This window comes from Orcinus orca, chromosome 10, assembly GCF_937001465.1.
Source record: "Orcinus orca chromosome 10, mOrcOrc1.1, whole genome shotgun sequence".
NCBI lineage: Eukaryota > Metazoa > Chordata > Mammalia > Artiodactyla > Delphinidae > Orcinus > Orcinus orca.
The window spans coordinates 27,228,064-27,250,910 of NC_064568.1; the positions used below are offsets into that span (position 1 = coordinate 27,228,064).

Below are 22,847 nucleotides of genomic sequence, written 5' to 3' on the forward strand. Positions count from 1 at the left end.
TTTATTTATTTATTTATTTATTTATTTGCGGTATGCGGGCCTCTCACTGTTGTGGCCTCTCCCGCTGCGGAGCACAGGCTCCGGACGTGCAGGCTCAGCCGCCATGGCTCACAGGCCTAGCCGCTCCGCGGCCTGTGGGATCCTCCCGGACCGGGGCACGAACCCGCGTCCCCTGCATTGGCAGGCGGACTCTCAACCACTGCGCCACCAGGGAAACCCCCGTTCTGGTTAATTGAATGAGGAATGAATTGTTTTGGCCCATTTGGTTTTTTTGGTTAATTTGAAGATTTATTGGAAAACCTTTTCTCTTTCAACCCCTACTTTTGAAACACTTTCTAAAATGTCTTAGTTCTGTTTTCCGCCTTACTGAGCATTTGAAACAGAATCTAATTCTCTGCGTCAAGATCTTTCAGGATTCTGGCTTTACCCTACTTAACCCCAAGTGACACTCTCCAGTCATGAAGACGTAAAAAGAGTGACTTATCCAGTATTGCCCTACTAATGACTTCCCCGGCTCCAAATACAGCGATCCTTCTATCATACCCCATGAGGAAGATGGGCTGAAATGTTTATTAGCCAGAAACACATTCTAAAAGCTGCTCTTTTAATTCAATCCCAAAGAGGACTTTTGGAGGGAGGGAAAAGGACAGCTTTCTCCTAGAAGACAAATGCAAACCAGGAGAAAGAAACCCATGAATTGAGGGATTTAATAAATGGCTGTTTAATAATTACGATAAAATTTCTTTAGACTTCTTTTATGTATATTTTCTGACGGTACATTAGCAATAACCACATCATCTTGTTAAAGGCGTTATTTCTTTTAAGTCTTCTTAGCAGCTCTAGGAGGTGGGTACCTAATGATCACCATTTTATAGCTCTTGAGGCTGATGAGAGCCAATATTTATCGGGTACCATCTGTGTACCAGGTACTGTTCTAGGCACTTAAATGTAATCATTCATGTACCTCTCATAACTTCCTTGTGAGATAGGTTTTTACAGGTAAAGCAGTTGAGTGAGTCACTGAGAGGTAAATTGACTTCACTAAATTCTGAAGGCTGGGAAGTAATCAATCCTAGATCAAACTCCTACCTTTCTGTTGCAGAGTAGACACCTAACCATAATGTCTTTCCAGAAAACCTACACTCTTCGAATATGTGCCCCCATCCCCCACTCCAGTGAGTTCTCTGCATCCCACGTTCGTCTACCGGGGATGTTACTGTAGCGATGTCACTGTTTCATGCTTGGTACCACAGCAGTACTCAAGACAGAAATTTCGATTGTGACCCCCTGGTAGAAAGTGGCTTATTAGTCATGGCTTGTCCACTAACAATGATGGGAGTCGCATAGCTAATCAGGCAGACCCCTTAAGGAAAACTCAACCCTGCCTCTCCTGAATGGGAGGACTTTGTCACCAGGCTCGAGTTCCACCGACACCAGCAGATCCTAGACCTAAAAGTGGGAGATCCCAGGAAGCGCTGCTATACCCACTTCAGGGTGAAACCCCATCCTCAGAGGAGAGGGACCACAACACAGTGGGGAAGGTTGCATACCATATGTGCTGCAAAAAACACTTCTGCCTAGGCCCAACTAAGGGGTAGGTTTCAGCTTTCAGTCTATATCTCCCTCTGTGTTCTGTCTAAGATCTCTTATCCCATAAGAATAAAGTTTTGTGGTTTATTTAGGGTGGGGGAACGATGGTAACACAATACCATTTCATCGCAGACAGTTGATAAATGGTTTAGGGTAGCAGCTTAAGTTCCTTAAGCAAATCTTGACACAGTGCTGTAATTCAACAACAATGCCCAAGATTTTCCTATGAGGCCCTGTGGACTCTTTTAACCTACCCACATAGCTATGTTTTCAGCGACACTGTGAAGTTTCCCAGATCAGCAGTGCTTTACAGGAGGGGAACAGTAATCCAGAATTACAGAATAACATGGTTATAAAATCCATGCCTAATACAAACGTAGTTGCAACTAAATCATTACGTGGTCATTATCCAATAATGCCTAAGATGTCAGCGATGTGAATGTTTGCAATCTGGTTTCACCAAAGCCCTTCCTTGACTTATTTCCAGCCAAAGATTACAATCAACAATGTGACAGGGTGATAAAAGAGAAAGGAAGGAAGGAAAGGAGGGAGGGAGGCAGGCAGGGAGGAAGGAAGGAAGGAAGGAAGGAAGGATGGAAGGGAGGGACAGAGGGAGGGAGGAAAGGAAGGAGTTGTTTTTTTTTTCTCTCAGCTTTAAAGAGCTTACCAGATAGATCGTCAGCTGTCAGCCAACCCTTGAAAGTAGCAAATCCTTTGGCCCCTGGAAGGTTGTCTCTATGCATTGTTTCTAAAGAGTTTGTTTATTCAAAATATGTCTGCTTTGGGCATTCAGTTTCCTAAGTGAGTGCGGGCTCACGGGTAGCAGCTGAGGTCAACACTGTACACCATTTACTGAAGCTCGCTCCTGCCTGTGGTTTCTGGAAATCACCAAGTAGTCGTGACTGCAGCACAGGAGGATGTGGACGTGCTAGAATTCTTTTAAAGGCTCCCCACTTGGCTTACAGAGAATTAGAGACACGGAGGCCTGTTTGCCTCTGTTGGTGCACATTAGAAATAAATTTGGGCATTCAGCTTAAAGAACTCGCTAACGGCACAAGATGCACAAAGACACGCTCTTCTGTGTTTCGTGCAGTCTTTGTGAGCCTGGCCAGGCAAGGGGGGTTATCAAAAGAAATATGTAAATAATGCAACCTGCTTTACAAAGGAAAAGAGAAGGAAATTAATCCAAAACATCCATGGCGTAATACTATTTTCTGCCCTCAGCTTTTCTCTTTATAACTTGAGACGCACGGCCTAACAGTCCAGTGCAAACGATATCGTGCTCAAAAAAACCCCAGACCCAGGGCATCCTTCAGTCTCTAGGAAAGAACGCCGAATCAAGTCTTCAGCCTCCCGCACAATATTATTATTAAATCTAACGTGATCATAGCCAAATCTTTGGCTTGGGCACAATCCCCCATTCTCCCTCCTTTTCTTTTTTTGTGGGGGGAAGGGGGGGAAGCATTGGGAGGGCCAAGCCAATCAAAGTTAAAATAAAGTCTCTTTCTAGCAAGACTACTGTCTATAACATGTTGTTCCTTATAGAAAGTGGGATATGGTGGCATTTGCTTGATTAACTTGCTCGACAAAAGTGACAGCTGCTGTGGGTGCCTGCGGATAAGCTGCACGGCGCAGTTCCGCCTTTGTACATCTGTCAGCAAAAAGGGAAGAATAAAGAGTGAAAAGAGACAAATTGGTCCCAAAAGACACTCCATTCAACTTAGGAGGTTTGCCCCATTCAGGCACTCGCTGTGCGCCTCAAGTACTGAGAGCTTATTCAATTTCATTCACTCTTTCGAATGAACCCACAAGTGTTTAATTTCTTATTCTGTCGCCTCAAAAAAAAGGAAGGGGGGGTGGAGAAGGCGGAGGGACCTTGTGGACGGAAAGCATTAATGGCAAGGCAGAGGGATCCAGCCTGCACATATTAACTCATGGCTAATTTACGGTTTAACTCTATGTGCTCAGGTCCTAGACCCATCTGAATGCTTCAACGGGGGACCTGACTCAGCCTTCTCTCCTGGCTGGTGGATCCCAAACCATCTGTAGATGTTGAGAGTACCCAGCAGGGTCAAATGAGTATCTTCTGTAAGGACAGTGGTCTGAGGTTTATGCCCTTTCCAGAGGTGGGATGACGGGCTCCCTAGGATGAGGTTTGTGTTAGCGATCTGGCAAATGTGAGGGTTTTTTCCCACTCCCAGAAAGGTAAAAAAAAAAAAAAAAAAAAGAGTCACACTCAGTGAGAAGTAGTGAGAGGGGAATATGGTTTCCAGAGATTAAAAATAAAGCAAGAGGAAAGGGCGCTATTGGGAAGCACAGCGTAGCTGTACACGGTGAAAACACATGTTAACTTTTAAAACGCAGCACTTTTTCTTTTCTTCATCTCTGATCCCCCGGCATCAGAACTTGTCTTCTGATCTCCTTTATAGTGGCAGTCCCCATGCACCCCTAAATGTTTCCTCCTAGGAGTTTGAGAAGTCTTCACCAGTCCCCCCGCCATCTTTTCTCCTGCCTTTGTGACACCGCCTTCTCTTTGAAACCCAGCACTCCTGAAGCAGCATCTGAGTATTGTCCAGTTCGTTGACTGCTTTTTGGAAACCGAATGCCGTCTCTGGCTCCTAAAAAGATCATACCCCTTCCTTATGACAAATCATTCCCCACAGAGCCCAGGTTCACTAGGGCTGACATGGATCTAATTTTAAAACTGCTTAGAAGACTTTGGAAAAGGGTTCTGGAACCATAGAAATATAGTTGTTGGCTTTTGTTGTCTTGGAATCCGGAGGGCTCTGGACCGTGCCTCCTGGGTTGTATACGAGTATCCTGTCATCTTCTGCTGGGAAACTAGCTGTGCGGTTGAACCAGCAGCATACCGTTTGCCTATTTACCTGAATGTTTTCCATGGAATAACATGGAAGTATGTGAATGTACAGACCATGGTTTTTGTTCTGTTTTGTTTTGTTTTTTAATATTGAGAGTAGGGACTAAAACAACCTTGCCCAGAATAAAAACTCCCTGAAGTCAATGCAAATTTTCCTGCCTAAGAGCTTCAACTTTGACTTACAAAACTCTCATGAGTCATGACTTTAGAGAAAGTTTAATATGTGCAAATTATGAAATTAGCCCCTAATGTGATTAAACCAGCCCTGTTTTAAAAAGACAAAGTTGGCACTCCGCTTTATCTTTCCGTTCGGTACGTGAGTTACAATCCTTATTTTAGAGTATGATTTCTATAATCATTTCTATATGGTATGCAAATTTCTCATTCCGTTGCTTACGTCAATCTGCTTGTGAATTAATGCAGTTAACTCTCAATGCACTTCCCGTACCTAAGAAGCAGTCGGGGGGTGGGCAGATGCTGTTCGTGAATAATCTGATCTCAGTTCGTAGGATGAATCTCTCTCCTCCCTCTGAAGCCCTTGTATGCGTATCAGAGAATAGTTTTCAGATAAATTATTCACCCTTCTCACATGGATAATAGGTGGTAAGATGCGTCACCAAAACCAGAATTTCGTTTTCAACATAATTGAGCTTTAAGTGACTGAGATGACTTGAAAGTGTGAATTTGGATTGTAACTATACATTTTCTCAAAACAGTAGGTTCCTTTGAGAGGATGGAGGCTAAAGGCATGGGGGTCCATTTTCTCAATGCACAGGGAGGCCCAGGACTAAATCCCCAACATATCCAGAGAAAAATAGGCCCCAGAAAAAGGTATTGTTAACCGTGGTGAGTTTGTTAATGTCCAAACTGCACACCTGCCCTGGGCAGCCCAGGCAGCAGACAAGGCCTGGTTAGAAGCCGACTGGGGATTAATCACGTTGGGCTCATTATTTACATCTCTTGGAGAACGAAGTAGTCTGAGAAAATCCAGGTACATAAGAGAGCTTTTTCTTTTTCCCTTAACTATCACAGTTTGCCGAAAGTTAGGTATCAGCTTCTGACGTTTGCTAAAAAAAACTCATCTAGTTAACAAAAGTCCCAAATACGAGCGTGTCCTGATTTGCCGTGATAGGTCCCGCTGGTCAGCCAGGGGGTGTTAGAACAGCTGGTTTTGGGCCCATGTTCCATCTTTCATTCAGGGCTTGACCACTAGTTACATTTTATTTTATTTTTTTTACTAGTTACATTTTTATTCAATTACTCAGATGTCCAGCAGTTTTCATGTTGTGCACAGGCAAGCACAGATCTAATTTTGATACCTAAATTGGATTCTTTCTTTCAGGACAGCAGGGCTTTGGAGACTAATCAAAAGAGACAGAGGAGAAAGGTATATTTCTCTATTTGTGTACCTTAAGTTCAAAGGTGGAAGGATTTTGCAGGGAGTCATGCCTCGCTCCTCATTTAACTTGTTATTAAATCGGGCCTGGAGTTATAGGAAAAAAACCACGTATTTGGGGAGCTCACAGGCTTCAGGATCTCTGGAGAGTCAGAAGCAGGAAAAATAGAATGAACATTAAAAGCCGATTGATTACATATGGATTACATCTCCTTATCTCTCTTTTTCATGGAGAATGAATTCATATAAATATGCTGCTAGAGAAGTGTAAAATGGGATTTAAAAAGTAACTATCTCCTGAGGTTGTTAGAAGAATTAAATGAGTTTAATCCATATAAACTGCTTAGAATAGTGCCTGGCGCATAAAAAGTGCTCACTGAATGTTTACTCTCATTATTTTTTACTACCGTTATTGTTCATTTTTATTAGTAATGTCACTATAGAATTTTTTTCCAAAGTGGATTCAATGGAACATTAGTACCCTGAAAGCTGTTACTAGGAGGCTCATGGAAAGTGGTTCTATAGTCAAATACAGCTGGAAAATAGGAAGCAAAGTTCAGTGGGTTTCTTTACTACAGGACTTGTCAGAGAGTTTAATATGTTAATGTAAACCCTATGAGTCTGGATCACCAGTAGTATTCAGACAGAGTATACCGTATGCATATATGCATCACAAAGACATCCACAGGCCAGGGGAAAAAATGAAAAGCTGGAAAATGTTAATGCTAGTATCACTTTTATTTCCTTTTAAAAACTTGAGATTAAATCCGTCTGGGTAGTTGCTTTGTCCTGTGTGCATTTAGCCCCACTGATAGGATAAAATAGCCAACGTGCCCCAGTAAGAGGTTCCCATTTTCCACCTCCCAAACTTTGGAGAGGAGAGCTGGAGGCCCAAGTGGGGAACATGACTTTCTGTGCATCTGGGAGGCTGCTGGTCTTTGACGCACATATGTTCTTTTCTTGTTATTGGGCGTTGTTCTGTGTCTTCATGATGTTTTTGAAGTCGTCCCACAGCCTCCAATCCATAAACTTCAGAACCACCTTGGATTCAAAAGGTGAAAAGGCCTTGCTCAAAATTTCAAAACAAGTTCTGATCTTGGACAAAGAGAGCAGTAGCCTCCCTCTGCAGCTTTCCAGTCCAAGTAGATGTCACCGTATAAATAAATAAAGAGACACAAACTCTTTGGACTGGTTCAGCTGGGCTGGGAGCCTTGAGATAAGAGGTCACTGGTGTGAGTTACTATGGTAATTGAGTAGTATCAGAGCACTAGTTTTGCTCTCATGAGCATTAAAGCACATAATAATAGGCAAACAACAGTGGTTAAAGCAAGCAGGTAGGATTACTATGTTCTTTTGTCAGAAGTATATAATGTCTTGTAGTCAGTTTTAAAGACTTCTCAACCCTCAAATCCACCCCACCGTCACCTGCTGAGTAATTTTGTATGCTTAATCTCCTGCCCTCAACTCCCAGATCTCTGCTAATTTGAGGCAAATGGGTATTTCTGACATTAAATAGGGCAGCCAGGAAGCTCTGACCTAGAAAACCTGCGTTCTGAAGCACCGAGAAAAAATATTCTTTCACCAATTTTGTTCAGGCTCTTTTGAATGACGAGGGGGGGATAAAAGTACCTTTCACTGCAACGGGAGGTTGCAGCCGCCCAAGGACGGGTTTTTGCAGAACAAGAAAAAAAAAAAAGAAAGAAAGAAAGAGAAACTTGCCGAGCATCCCCGCTCCCAACTTCCCCCATAAAACTTGTCACTTCGCATTGCCATCCGCTACCCCAACAATAATCACTCCGTGCCTACTGCTAATTGCAAGCACAGCTGAGGCCCAGCGGGAGGCCCTTGCACAGTCTCAGGCCTTTCTAGGAGGCTCAATCTGTTGTATGGTACTTGTTCACACACAAAAAAACTACCAGCAAAGGCAGAAAGAGGCAGAGTCACAGGTTTCTTGTAATCCCTCCGCCTCCCCGCTGACAGCCCAGCCCTAGAAGCATTCCTGGTTTTGTCCTCTGCTTTACAAAATCTGAAGTGACCTTAAGCTACTAGCATGTCAGCTTTTGAATGTCGAGTTGCCGGCTTCTTCAGGTGCATTAAGGAGCTGGGGGTGGGGGGACTACATCTGGCTTCTGCGTGTCTGTTTGCAGCGCCCCTGGGGCGAGCTGTGGCTTCCTGTAACATGTAAAATATGAGTGTGAACTCAGGGTTCATGGCAAGGAACAGGAGGTCATGCCTCCATTCAGTTCTAAGTAAAGAAGCTGGGAGTTTGCAGATGTTTTTCTGTATGTGTAATGACACCACCTCCCTCCCCAGCCACCGAGCAACCGAGCGCCGTTTTTTGATGAAATGTGCCACAATCAGTGTGCTACTTGCAGATTTATTCATATCAATTTTTGCGATTTATATATTCAGAGACAAGATTGCTATTTCGGCAACTTTATGTTGGATGTCGTACGTTTGCATCTAGAGAAAGAGGGAAAGAAGTATGGGGAAGGGAGGGTGGGCAGAGAAAGAAAAGAAATTAAGTCTGTTCCTCGGGCCACCAGCTGGGGTGTTGTCAAGGAGACAAAGCGTCCAACGGGAGGGTCTGTGTCCCCCTTTTGCCCAGCGGTCACTTCCTGCCCAGGCTTGGAGGTGGGAAATCTGTAGCTCCTGGCCCAGAAGAAGGCCCTTTAATGGCTACTGTGAGAGGGAGAGTGGGATTGGAGATTTGGGGGTGAGAGTCCCGTCAGTAGATGAAGCCCAGGCTACCCGAAGTAAGGTCTTCCCATCCTCCCTCGGGGTCAAGGATAGGCCCAAGAAGGTCTTTGGCATGGGCCTCCATGGGGGCCTGGTAGGGGGCACGCAGCCCTTCCTTGTCTACCTTGCCACCCTCTACGATGAGAAGGGAATTAAGCCTCCTGTGAATTTCCCGCTTGCAGAAATCAGAAATTTCTGTTTCCAGCCCAAAAAGCCTCATACTGTATTTTCACCAAAGGAAGACATTGGTCGAGCAAACACGGAGATTAATCCTCCTTAGCCTGGGGAATAAATGCTCCTCGGTGAGGCAGTGTTAATTGCTGAGCTGGGTGCAAAGATCATTTGGAGGCATTTAAGAAATACATGATTTTTATTAGTATAACTGTTCCATGTAGGAGTTATTTCTCAGCAAAGGGCAAAAGCTTTGCCTGCCTCGCTTTATTAGCCTAATTCTACTTAATTGTTTCCTAAAATAGGGGCTTCCCGAACACACATTCCAAACCTTAATAAGTCTGTTGCGGGGTAGGGTGGGGGAGTGATTCTGCATGGGGGAGCCGCTGCCCTTTTGGGCAGAGGGAACCGGGGTCTCGGGGCTGAGTGCTGCTTGATCAAATCTGTGCGTGGAACATCAGGGGGCGGGAAGGGGATGGGGGAGTCTCCGTGAAAACATATGAGGTGACGCATCACGCAGTGTGAAAAATGCATCCTTTCTTGTTGTTTGGACCCAATCCTCCATGAGGATTCTCAGTTCTCATCTCTGGGCTTCATTTAATTCTCTTTCACAGATTTAGAAATGTTGGCCCCGTGGCATGTTTTAAATAAACCCAATAAGTGACTGAGCAAATGCTACCAGATATGTTCTTTGTTCTGCAGTCGCAGAACTCGGCCTTGAGAAATTGTCTCAGCCCTGGGATTAAATGAAATGCCCCTGTTCCTCATGCACGTAATTTTTTGGCTTTTTGTGAAACGCGGTTGGATGTTCCTCATTAGAATATGTACCTTGCTACCTAGCCGTGCTTTCTTTAGCAAAGTTTCCTATTCAGTAAGGGAGCAATTTTGCATTTCCCTTCTTTTTGTTTTGATTGTGGTAAAACAAGCGTAACGTAAAATTGATGATCAGGTTAACCATTTCAAAGGGTGCAGTTCAGTGGTGTTAAGTGCGTTCACACTGTTGTGCAACCACTTTCTAGAACTCTTTAAGTCTTGCAAAACTGAAACTCTATAGCCATTAAACAGTAACTCCCCATTTCCTACACCCCACCCCCTGGCAACCACCATTCTTTGTTCTATGAATTTGACTATTCTAGACACCTTATGTAAGTGGAATCATACAATATTTGTCTTTTTCAGTGGCTTATTTTACTTAGCATAATATCCTCAAGGTTCCTTCATGTGATAGCATGTGACAGGATTTCCTTCCTTTTTAAGGCTGCATAATGTTCCATTGTGTATAGATACCACCTTTTGTTTATCCATTCATCTGTCAATAGACACTTGGGTTGCTTCTGCCTTTTAGCTATTGCAGATATCGCTGCTCTGAACATGGGTGTGCAGATATCTCTTCAAGATCCTGCTTTCAGTTTCTTTGCATCTGTGCTCACAAGTGGAATTGCTGGATCTCCACCTTTTTATAACAGCACATACTCAGGTTGTGGAAATGGTGGAAGAACGGTATCTGAGTGTAAGTTGAGATCGCGTTCGCAGTTGAAAATTCCCTTTCGTGCCTCTGCTTTCCCATCCTTTGCCTTTCTGTCTTTAGGAAAATATCTATCCGTTGATCTTTGACTTAGTTTTCTCATTCAGAGGTAGTAAACTTTCCAGCAATACCTTAGGAGTATTAGGAAAGCAAGCCTTTTGGATATTATCACATCTCCTTGCAGGTGACCACCCACCATATTGAGACATATTGGGCAGGATACAAGGGGATTTGTTACTTCTTGGATTTCATACAGTCTGATTGATTCAGAAGCGACGAACTTGTTTCTGGTCTGGCTTTGGGTAGCTTGGAAAGCTTACTGAGATTGTCAACAGCTTCCTCAAACCATTAAAAAACCAAACAAACAAAAACAGAGAATGTGCCTTCCAGAGAGAGAGAGACCCCAGTATAGCCTGTATAAGCTAAGCTTTGTATTAAACTCTCCTGCTTGATTTACTTTCAGAAAGGATCCTTCAGGACTCTTAACTTCCCTTGTATTTTCTCCCAGGCACCTAAAAGTGATAGTAATGACTCGGTTAGAAGGCTGCAATGCATTATTAAATCAGGAGTCCAAGTACGCAGTCATCATTTTGATCATCCATTTGAAATATCATTGCTAAAGACACTTGTTGCTGGATATTTCTCCAGGTTTAGAGAGTTGAAATTTCGTCTTGAAGAGATAACTGCTTATTTTAGTAAAAGAATATTAAGGTATCATTTAGGCTCTTTCTAAGGAGGTTAAAAATAAAATTGCTAAAAAAATAAAAATAATAAAATAAAATAAAATAGCTCCCAAATGTGAAATTCTACATGTTCCTATAGAAGAAGCAAACATTTTAAGCAGTAGCAATTTAAATCAAAGTTTTTTTAAAAATTATTTCGTTTGCACTATCTCTTCCTTATGAGAAGGAGCTAAAGGCAAAGAGTTGTGGGTGCTTTTCACACCAGGTTGTAGATTACCACAGTCTCTGGAACCACGGTTTCAGCAAGGAGCCTCTGACTTCCTCCTCAGTGTTGATTGCATCAGACTTTCAGGGGGAGGCTATCCAGAGTTTAGAACCTTGAAAAGCCACGGCACTAAGACAGCTTCATAAAGATTTCAATGAAATGGTTTTTAGGCAACCAGAGAATTAATGTTTTTTTAAAAAAAACCCAGCCTCTACTAAAAAGGACGCTTGAGATAGCCTGGAAGGTCATTCTGATTATCTATACCCTCTGATTTTGGTGTCGGTTATCTTCGGTGTCTTTGTGCTTTTAGCTGGGCGTCCTGAAGCTGTGACTGGAAATACCCATTTCTAGGAGCAATTGTTTTGGTGGATCATATCCTGAATTACAGTAACACTCAAGTAAGGCAAAAGATTGCATCTTTCAACTGCGTATCCATTTTTTAAGGTACTCAGATGATATGCCCCCTTAGAAAGGCATATCAGCTCCCTTGGGGAGCTCTGACAAACCCCGAAACTTGCATGCAGTCTTTCGTTTGTGCCCACATGGCACAGATGTCTTGAACATGCCAAGGTTTCTTTGTCAAGCCCTCTCTGAATCCGGATTAGAACACCAAATACAACCAGATCCCTGGTGATCCTTAGCCCTAAAGAGATCTGTGAAGCTGTGGAATTGCAGCTCAGGCTAACGAAGCTGTGGGGACTTTGGTTAGAAGTATGGAGAAACCCCTGATGAAGTTTTTCACATGCTCTTAAATTACCCAAATTGTAAGGAAGAAATATGCATTGGAAGTTTCAAATGTAAAAGATTTCATTACAGTATTTCAATACAGCCATTTACATAGGTTGTGGGTTTTTTTCCCCCTAACTAATAATAACCCACTTTTGTCACAAAAAGCAAAATGAAGAACTTAGTCCCATGGGTGTGGTCAAAGTATTATCTTCCTCTTTGCCTCCTTGCCAACAAATAAAATGTCCTTTCTTCATCAGACAGTCGAGGCCAGGTGCTGAGGCAATTTCTCTGCTGTGTGGCTGTGTTGAGCTGGAGAAAGGGTACTTTCCAAAGAGGAGATAAAAATCTTCCAGGTTTCACTGTGTTTCTTCAGTCCAGAAATTCAGGTTGGTTACCAAGAGGTTACAAATTACCTTTTTGCTCGGATCTTTTTTGAAGAATGGAAACTGCTTAGAAAGCTTTGCACAGCCTTGAAGAGCTCGCACTTAGGGAGATACTCTTTCTTATTCGTGAAGCAGGGTAGGATAGCGGGGCTAAGATAGTAACAGGTAACACTCAGTATGTGCCCGGCGCTATTGTAAGCACACCACACACATTAACTCATTTAATCCCCACAACAACCCTAAATGGTTTTTATTATCATCCCCATTTAGCAGGTGAGAAAACTGAGGCACAGGGAGGTTAAGGGATTTATCAAGATTCAAACACAGGACAGGCCTGATTCAAGTCTATTCTCCGAGCCACTAGGCTGTACTGCCTCTCAGCCTCTTGAGTCCAGGTTCCATCTCTTGCTAGCTGCTAGAACACTTTACTTCTCTGAGCCTCAGTTTCCTCATCTGTGAAGCAAGACTACAGATGAAAATAAAGACTCAACTATTTACACTTTAGTCATGAACTGCCCAGGCATTGAGAGCTTTGCCTCCCTGGCATATATAGCATGAACATGCCAGTTTCAAAGGAAATATATATTTGCAAATAAGCCAACCATAAGACTCAGGTCCTTGTGAATTTCAGCTATCATTCATGCTCAGGATGTATTGGACTGAGTCACAGGTTTTTGTTTTTTATAAATTTATTTATTTATTTTTGGCTGCGTTGGGTCTTCGTTGCTGCACTCGAGCTTTCTCTAGTTGAGGCGAGAGGGGGCTACTCTTTGTTGCGGTGCGCGGGCTTCTCATTGCGGTGGCTTCTCTTGTTGCGGAGCATGGGCTCTAGGCGCGCAGGCTTCAGTAGTTGTGGCTCACAGGCTCTAGAGCACAGGCTCAGTAGTCGTGGTGCATGGACTTAGTTGCTCCATGGCATGTGGGATCCTCCCAGACCAGGGCTCGAACCTGTGTCCCTGCATTTGCAGGTGGACTCCCAACCATTGCGCCACCAGGTAAGTCCCTGAGTCACAGTTTTTAATCAAAGAAAGTGTGTGAAGATGTGTGTTTGTGCATGGTGCAGTTATTGGTCCTTAGGTGAAATACCAAATTTTCTAAAAGCTCATTTTCACTATATTGGACTAAATATTACCTTCCATTGTATGCACGGGGCAGCATGTCTTGTTCAGAAGGTGTGTGTATGTGCGTGTGTTTTGCTAAAAGTGACACACTGCAGTACGCATGTTAGACTTCAATAAAATGTTTCTTTAAAGAAAAAAGCAACACAGGAAGAACTGAGTTTTGCACTAAACTATTTCCATTGGATTTGTGACTCTGCCTAAAATTTCTCTTCTGGCACTTCTGGTGACATCTTTAATTACACATGAAACTGAATTTCCCCAAGGTTCTATTTTACTCTCCCTGTTCACAGAAAATGTTAAAACTTATAATGGATAATTTTTCAGAAATGAAATTTTTATCAATGTCATAACTTTTGTATCTCCAAAACTCTGTTAGGAAAGTTCAATTCATTGTGACCAAGGCAATATTTCTAGTCGTATTTCTCATTGAAAACTCAAACTACCCACAGTGAGAATTTTCTTTTAGTAGCAATTGCTGAGTTACCAACCTAAGAGAAAGTAAGAAGAGATTAGGTAGGGCTACGGGGGAAATTAAAAATACGTTGATGCTAACACAACATTGTAAATCAACTATACTCCAATAAAAAATTGTTTTAATTAAAAAACCATATATATGTATATGTTGGAATATATATATATGTTGGAATATATATATATTTTTTCAAACAATAAACAAATGGGGTAAAATGTTAACAATAGGTGAATCTGGGTAAAGGGTATATGGGTATCATTTATACTACTTTATTTTTACAACTTTTCTAAGTTTTAAAATATTTCTAAGTGAAACAGAATATGCATATTATATAATAAATATATTTTCTGATTAATAAAACAAATACATTGATGCTACCTAAGAAATGGCACCTCTCATCCCCATCCAACTTTCTAATCATTTCCCTTAAGAGTCAGCAATGATTGTCTCTCATCCATTAGTTCTTTAAGGCTGTTGAGTGGTTTTCCGTGGGAAAACCCCTGACTCCCCTCCCTCTGCCTAGTGACTTTCTAAGCTCATAAAAAAGTAGAATCTTTTCAACACCAGGCCAAGCTTGGGCTCTGAGGGAGACAGATCCAAGAGCATTATCCTACCCACACACTTGTCCTTTGAGAAGTTCAGAGCTGAATGACTTTGCTGAAAAGGCACCTGGAAGCTAGAGCTGTTTCTATATAAACAAGCCATTGCTTTTTAAAATTATTGAGCTGAATGTGACAGCTCATACAGATGTAGTGGTAAATAACCAACTTGAAGCCTGTCCCACTGCTTACTAGTTGTGTGACCACAGGCTACTTATTTAACTTACCTATGCCCCTTTTTCTCATCTACAAAACAGGGCTGTTAATAATATTGAAACTCTATTGTTTGTTTGTTTTGTTTTTTAATTTTATTTTTTATTGAAGTATAGTTGATTTACAATGTTGTGTTAATTTGTGCTGTACAGCAGTGACTCAGTTTTATACACACACACACACACACATTCTTTTTTATATTCTTTTCCATTATGGTTTATCCCAGGACATTGAATATAGTTCCCTGTGCTCTACAGTGGGACCTTGTTGTCCATCCATTCTATATGTAATAGTTTGCATCTGCCAACCCCAAACTCCCAGTCCATCCCTCCCCTTATAGATACTCTTAAGAGTTCAACTCGATGATGAAGTTATACACTGCTTGTGGAATGCTCTTCACAGTGCGTGTACATTGTAAGGACTCGGTGTTCAATGAGTAGGTAACTATTTTTATTAATTTTGTGAATGTGTATGTATGTGTGTATTAGGAATCCTGTACAAAATAGGACTTTGTTAAAAACTGAGACTCTATAAAGTCCTATGGAATGGTATTGTCTGATGGGGGGGTTGTGTAAGTTACGCGGGTATGTTACCCTTGTAATTAATGAGTATGGAAACACATTGAGTAGTTCTGTCTCCTTTTCAGCCTCTGTCCCTTGTTTTCATTGCCACTCAGGTATGCGATGTGGCTGGCTCCAAAAACAAATGAATCATTAACAGTAAGGTCCCTTTAGGACGTTGAATTAACATCAAGATAGGGGTGGGAGTAGGGAATTTAGACTCATCTAGGTGGCTGTGATGACAGAGGCATAAAGGCAGAAGCAATCACTGGAGTAACACTCTATCCTGCTGATGAGGGATTATCCAAATCCAAGTGAAAGTCCATTTTCTGGGAACCCTATAGTGTCCCATGAGGTGTGCAGTATTCATCCTGTCTCACAATCCTGCAGCACTTCCCGAGGATAAAATTCCCAGGGGAAACAGTGAACCCAAGGCTGGGGGACTAGGGAGAGGTGAATGATTCACTTCTCAGTTGCAAAATTTAAGGAGGAGCCAGAAAATATAGTAATCAAATACATATTTTAATATGTTAAAAAAATCAAAATGAATGCAAAAAATCCATGATGAACAAAATACTAAAATGTTCATTAAAGGCAGCATCCGATCCTGCATTTGCAAGACCCTGCCTCACCCGCCTCACCCCAGTCCTAGCTGTAGTGAGCCCCTCCATGACAGAGAGACATGTTGTGTATAACGATTCTTCTGCATGAAGTCAGTGTAGTTGCAGGGCAGAATGTGTGGCCCCATTATCGGCAAGTTAATTTCTACTGGAAATTAAGATCAAGAAAATTCTTCTGTACGGTATATTGCAAGGATACCTGTTATGTTTTTGAGAGTAATAATAACAACAGTGGCTAAATTTTATTGAGTGCCTACTATGTGACAGTCTCTTTTAACACTCACAGTAATCCTATGAAGTAAGTGTTAACCCCAAGAGAAGACTAGGGGTCAGAAAGTTAAGTAGCTTGCTTGAGTTTATCCAGCTAATAAGTAGCCAGCCCAAGCTGAAGCTGTAATTTATCCACACAGGGTTTGAAAAATCACTCGTTATTTGTCTGAATCCTTTGAATCCAGTATATAAATCTAGGTCAGTATAGTTGTAAATGTGTAGAATGCACCCAGGATGGTTTTCTAGGTTTGGGTGATGATCTAACACAAACAACTTTACAGTGGAATTACTTTGAGCTAGTCATGTGTCCTGTAAAACTTATGCGTATGATTCCAGAGATATTCCAATAGGAATAATTTCTTCCACCATTGCATGCCTTTCTCTGGTCACTTGCTCTGCTTTCTTCCTTGTTTTGTGGTATTTCTTGGGTTGAGAAAGAGAGAGAAAAAGAGGAGAGAGATGATGTTAATGGTGATGATGATGAAGATGGTGGTGGTGACGGTGATGGGAGAATTGTGACGATGCTGGTGGTGGTGGTGGTCTTGGTAGTAGCTAACATATATTGAGGCCTTATTATGTGCCAAGTACTGTGATGTGAGCTTTATTAACATTAATTCATTTAGTATCAAAAAGCCTATGAAAGGCTGATTAATTCCCATTTTCTGATTGAGAAAATGAGTCTCTGAGAATATAAGTAACTTGCCCAAGATCACAAACCTAGGCAAAAGAGAGGTAAGGCCTGTGTTCTCAACAAGTATGATGGAAGAAAGAGAGGGAGGGAGCGAGGGAGGGAAGGGAGGGAAGGAAAGGAATTAAATGGCACAGTTTTAGATCAACCTTCCAGGTTCTCTTTTTTTGCATTCAATTAAAAAAAATTTTTTTTATTGAAGTATAGTTGATTTACAATGTCATGTTAGTTTCAGGTGATTTTAACTACCCAAGAAGTTCCTGCAGGCCATAGCTATGATGGGCGTCCTTTTGGCTTCCAACTCTAACACCTTCACAGAATTATCCCCAGAGAACATACTTTAGAGGTACCCAGGGTACTGGGGATTTTATGTCTCTAGGGCTTTTTTAGGCTTAAAGTAACTTATGTAGAAAGTTTCCATTTAATATACCTGAATTAAGGGCAGGCAGCAAAGGAGTCGTGAGTATAGTTAAATACTTAGTATATGTCATCAGCTCACAATTTTTATTTCTAAGGGTTTAGAGTGCATTTTACCAAAATTTTAGTGCCCAGGTATCAGGCTGTCTCTGGAAAAGGCATATCTGAACCAGAGACAAAACAAAGTGGGGAGAACTTAAAATGTTTGATGAATTTCCTCTTTTGAAGAATCATAACAAATCTACTGTATTAGCATCGATCTCAAATAAAGCAAACCTGATTAACAAGCACTGTGAACTGAACGTTATAACAACTGGCTTTCTGGAAGGGAGAATGTCCTGGTTTGTGGCATTTGCCAATTTCCATAGGGTAAAAACCCCCACTAAGGCCTATCTCTAGATATCAGTGTGATACCCCCGAATGTACAGTTGGGAAGTGATACACAAGATCAGCTCTCGTGTCCAGTGCATTATTACACCCTCCTAGGGAGGAGTCATTAGGGGATCAGCTTTTTCACTCCAGTGCCTAATCCTGGAAAACTGCCATTTCTGGACTCACTAGCTGTGTGACCTTGGGCAAGTCACTTCCCCTCTCTGGGCCTTTGTTTCCTCCTCTACAAAGGAGGAGCTCTGTGGAAGATCCCCTTCACCTCTAATGTTTTAAAGTTCTAGAAGGCAGTGACTCCTGCTTTCTCCAACATGCAAGTGCCTTTAAGCGCCTTTCTGGAAAACCAAGTTAGCGCTGTGCTCCATCCAAGAGTGCCTCCAATTTCATCTACTGAGCATAAGGCTTGGAAAGGCGTGACTTACTCCCTTTTGCCTCTTGAAATGTGTAGCCAATGGGGCATCATACATTTTTTACACTTCTTTTGCTAGATGTGAGATCCAGGAGAAAAAGCATGGATGTTCCAGGGCTTTCTTGTTCTCCTGGGGTGGGAATCTGTGAGCGTGATGCGCTGATCCATCCATCGCTACATGCATTTCCTACCGCCCTACCCTTTCAACAGCAGAGAAAGAGTATTGATAGCAGTCTACCTTTCCCTTTTTATTTTTTAATAGCCAAAAGCCATTTACAAGAATGGGAATTACTTACATAAAATGGGGGCTGGGGGGAGTTCGTTATTTTTTTCCCCTGAAAGGTGGCATATCTCTCAGCAAAGAAGAAAAGGCATGTTGCACAAGGCTTGCTGGCAGTGATAGAAGCCAGCGCTGGTTTGCCCGTAGTCACAGCCAAAGCAAAATGCCACCTCTGCCTAGAAGCCAGAGTGCCACATTCCTCTTTTGTGTCCCTGAGATGCACTCATCATGGGGTCCTGGTCTTGTAGGTTTGGCCAGGAGGTCACCCAGGTTCCTTTGAAGGTCATTTTCCAACCCCAGGAGGTAGGAGTCGGGGGTAGGGGGCGTTGCTCATGTCTCTCAAAATAGATTATTTGAGCCCCCAGATTTCATGTCAGAATAAGTCAGTAAATACGGAATTTGAGGCCTCGGGTAAACAACAGGTCCCCCAGCTGAGAGTAAAGTAGGGCTATAGAAACACCCATGACCTAGTCGTATTCCTGTCCCTAGCCCCTTAACAAACCCAGATGCAATGACATCAAGAGCTCCAGGATCCCAAGGCAGGAGGTGCCAAAAACACCTCCAAATAATCACAACCCCCCCAAAAAAAAAGTTTCAGTGACATGTTCTCACTCCTAGAGGGGAAAACCTGTCCATGCCTGAAGCAGCTTGACCACGGCAAACCCGCTCCCTACGTGGAGTGAACTGCAGATCTCAAGAAAAAAATCCCTCCCCTCCCCCCCACTCCTCCTGCTCCCTTGGGGAGGGACAGAAGGTTCCTGAAACTGACAGTTTCGCCTCCATGATCTTTAAAAGAGCAGAAGTTGGCTGTGAGGCTGCAGTGCTGCCTTGATTGGGGTAGTGTGGTCTCTGTTTGCGGCTGGGCTCCAAGGAGAGCCACAATTGGCTCTGATGAGGAAAGAGCCTAGGAACGAAAGATTGCAAAGAGGGCTTCTGAACGCCATGGCTGAGACTGTGTCGTTTCTTGCAAGGTGAAACTTGGCAGTTCTACCTTGCAAGTAAAAACCCAAATTAATTTTTTTTTTAAAGAAATTAAGTCAGAAACAAGGCTTCGGAAAAACTGTGAGTGTTAGGCATAAACTGATTTTGGATGATCTTTAGGTGAGAAAGGGTGGAGTTACCATCAGAAACATGTTTTTATTTATGCTTTTCAAATCTCCACTGGTGTGCGTGTGCGTGTGTGCGTGTGCGTGTTGGTTAACAGGAGAGTATGCAGCGTTTCAATTCTCTAACCACTTTTTTTTTACATCTTTTCTGCGCACAGTTCATATACATGCCGTATAAATAAATACATAGGTCCATCCACACCTTTTCATTTTATTTGTAAATTGTTTGGTATAAGCGGCAATGCGTAATGAAACCTGGTGAAGTTTAAAAGATTAGATTTTTTTTTTTTGTACTGACACTTCATAACACTGTTCATATGTCTCCGAGTGAGATTTATGAATATATGAGCAGTACTGCAAAATTATACCGCACCAGAGACTCCGTGCACCACAGGGGTGGCAGTCTAAAGTGACACAGCTTCAAGCATTTTTCACAGACAAGAAGCAAAATTTAACCCCCTTAAGGGGAAGTATGATTTCAACAGCTTGAAATGAGCTCATTTGTAGATGTTTTTTTTTCTCTCATCTTCCATAATTTTTTGGTGTTAAGATTAAAACAGATTGCACAGCCAACGTAAGGCCACATGAGCTGCCCAGAGTATAATTTGGCCCTTAAAGAGAAACCCTCCTTCATTGTCTTTATCCGAATGCCCCTCTAGAGTAAATGTAGGTAAACTTTGCCCTAAACTCCTAAGGCTCTCAGCCTGATTCCTAGAATTGTCCTAAGCAGACAGGGTCTGGATTTTTTCAAAAGGTAAGTAGCACGTGGCATCGATTGGTTCAGTGGAGAAGCCCCCATCGTCTTGGACACCCGAGACAATGGCGTTAGGACACAAACAGTGACTTAAATCTCAACTGAGTAACATGAACCAACAAAAAGGAGAATCAGAAGAGCAAACGGTGGTCTTTATGAATTGATTGTATATGAGGTGTGTATAGTGGAAGAGTTCTGTTTTCGATTCAAAGTCCAAACCGATCTCTTTTCGGCTGATCTGGTACCTCGTGATTTTTGCGTCAATTACTGTTCATGATCTCTGTGCTCTCAAATTCTCTTTAACCATTTTGTTTTCCTCTTGGAACAGAGCAGGGTGCTCGCACGTGGCCTGTTTCGTCTCTGTTCTTTAAATGCTCCGTGATGTGTTGGCTGGAGAACTTTTGTCTTTTTTTTCAGCAATGGTACAGCAGCTCCATGAACGTGATCTGTACCTGGCTGACGGACCGGATGGACTTACAGCTTCACATTTATCAGTTGAAAACACTAATTAGGATGGTAAAGGTAAAAGAAAACATAATGATTCTCCTTTGCAAACAGCTCACTGAAATACATTTCATTGGCAAGCTGCAGAACTTCCTTAACACAAAAAATATTAGTTTGTGTATAAAACAAGGTGATTCCTAAAACAGTATCTCAGGCAAGAAAAACCAGTGAAATCACTTTGGGATGCCTGGTTAATTTATTACTCAGACATCAAAGGGAAATTTAATAAAAAGGAATTTGATAGTTTATCCAGACTGGAAAAATACTTTATGTATTTGCCATGCAAATATACTGCAAGAGCCATCACGCCCTTTGCATTAAACTTTCAAAAGCTGGCTTTCGGGTACCACTGTGCTAATCGCATCCGTTACCAATTTCATTTATGGTTTAATTAAATAAAATTTTGCCACAATTAATTTCATAGAAATATTTACCTCCGGCTCTTTCTAAATATGTCCTGTGGTCATTATCTGGATGCAAATCAATATTGTTCTTTGTAGTTAATTGAAGTAGCTTCTCTTACAATGCGTGTATACAGTCAAATGTAAAGGATCACGAAGGTGAGGTAACATACCCTGAACGTAGCTTTTTTTCCCCCCTGTTCTTGTGTGTGTGCCTTGGACTAATGATAATTATTTCAGCGTGAAATCACAGTGGTTTACATGAAATAATAAGATCACAGAAGGGGGTAAATACATTTTTGATCATTTCAGTTTCCATTTGATGCTTCACCGTAGAGGGTTTTAAAACATTCGTATGCAAAAATATCATTCAGAGCACAGTCTCTTTAAAAATATTTTAATGATAAAACGGAGATGAATTTCCATTTCTTAACAGTTTGCCGAAAGTCCCGCCCCCCCGCCCCTGCTATTCCCCCCCGCCAACCCTGCCCCATTTCTTAGTCTCTTTCGGATTAGCGCCATTTTATTGAAGGTGCTCCTCTACCCCAGTGCTGACTTAAAACCAATTACTGTTCCGTTGAGTGTAATTAAGGAGAATTATTATCATATGCATTTGATCTCACAAAGAGTCCTCCCAGGGAAGGTTGCAGACAGCAGTGTACGGCAGCTCTTAAAAAAGAAATCTAGGCACTTGGACTATGCATCCAGCCTAATTTTCATATATTTAAATTTCAGTTCCTTAAGGCAACCTCACTAACCATTGCCCGACCCCTTGCATTCCATTTTCTGGCTATAAATACTCTTAAGGGGAATTTTTTCTGTTTGACCCTTCCTGGGTAGACATGAAAAGAAGACATGCATTTTAGTGTGTTAGGATATCTTCCCATTGCTGATTTTCAGATTTTTGTTGAGACTGTTAGAATTAGCAGTATTTTATTAAGAAAAAAATATAAGTCAGAGAGGAGGTTTCTTCTTAGCCTCTGCCCAAAACAACACAAACACGAACCACAGGCAAGGGACACAGAAACGTCCCTGCCGAAGGAACTCCTTCACTTTTGCCAAAAGTGGGCCCAGCTTAACTAGAGCTACAGCACAGAGGGATGAAGCAGAATTCACCACCTCTTCCCTAAGTACGTTACCCAGGGGCCTCCTTCTCCGAGGCAAACTTCCAGTGATAATTGCCTTTCTTTCCTGCCTCTGCATCACTTGGTTTATTCATCCATTCATTCATTATCCAGCAAGCATTTATTCATCCAACCTTGGACAAATATTAGTTGAGCCCCTACTTGTATACTACAAGATGGAGTATTTTAAAAAAAAAATGACTATATGGTCCCTGCCCTTAGACATTCAGCGTCTGGCTGGGAAACTCAGAGCTCTGGAATTTGACTAGAGAGGGGAATATTCAAGTGAGTTCTGCCTTTTCCCCGTCATACTCTGGCAATCAATTCTAAGTGATTGAAAAGCACAGAAAAATCAAGTAAATCATCTGGATGTCTGGTCTCCACCTGACCCAGCATTTTACTCAGCCTCCTACCCTCCCCCTCCAGGTACAGACACAGTTCCGCTAGCTACCTAGCCTTGCAGCCTCGTCCATAGTTAGGATGACCTTTGAATTTAGTGTCGAAACCAGATGACTTTGAAGAAAGAAAGAAGCTGCTACACATAATCATACTGGGACCATAGA

The 22,847-nt window shown here is 42.1% G+C and overlaps 1 protein-coding gene across 29 annotated transcripts in view; it reads left to right on the top strand.

The window, feature by feature from the left end:
* Window positions 1-22,847, top strand: part of CADPS (calcium dependent secretion activator) — a 783,217-nt gene that overhangs the window by 757,982 nt on the left and 2,388 nt on the right. For all 29 annotated transcript variants that reach the window (XR_007479444.1, XM_049715275.1, XM_049715265.1 and 26 more), the window contains one exon: window positions 20,673-20,777. Coding sequence is in view for 28 of the 29 variants with exons in the window: in XM_049715275.1 (XP_049571232.1) it covers window positions 20,673-20,777 (105 nt within the window). In the remaining variant the exon portion in view is untranslated. Of the gene's footprint in view, window positions 1-20,672; window positions 20,778-22,847 lie in introns of those variants that run through there.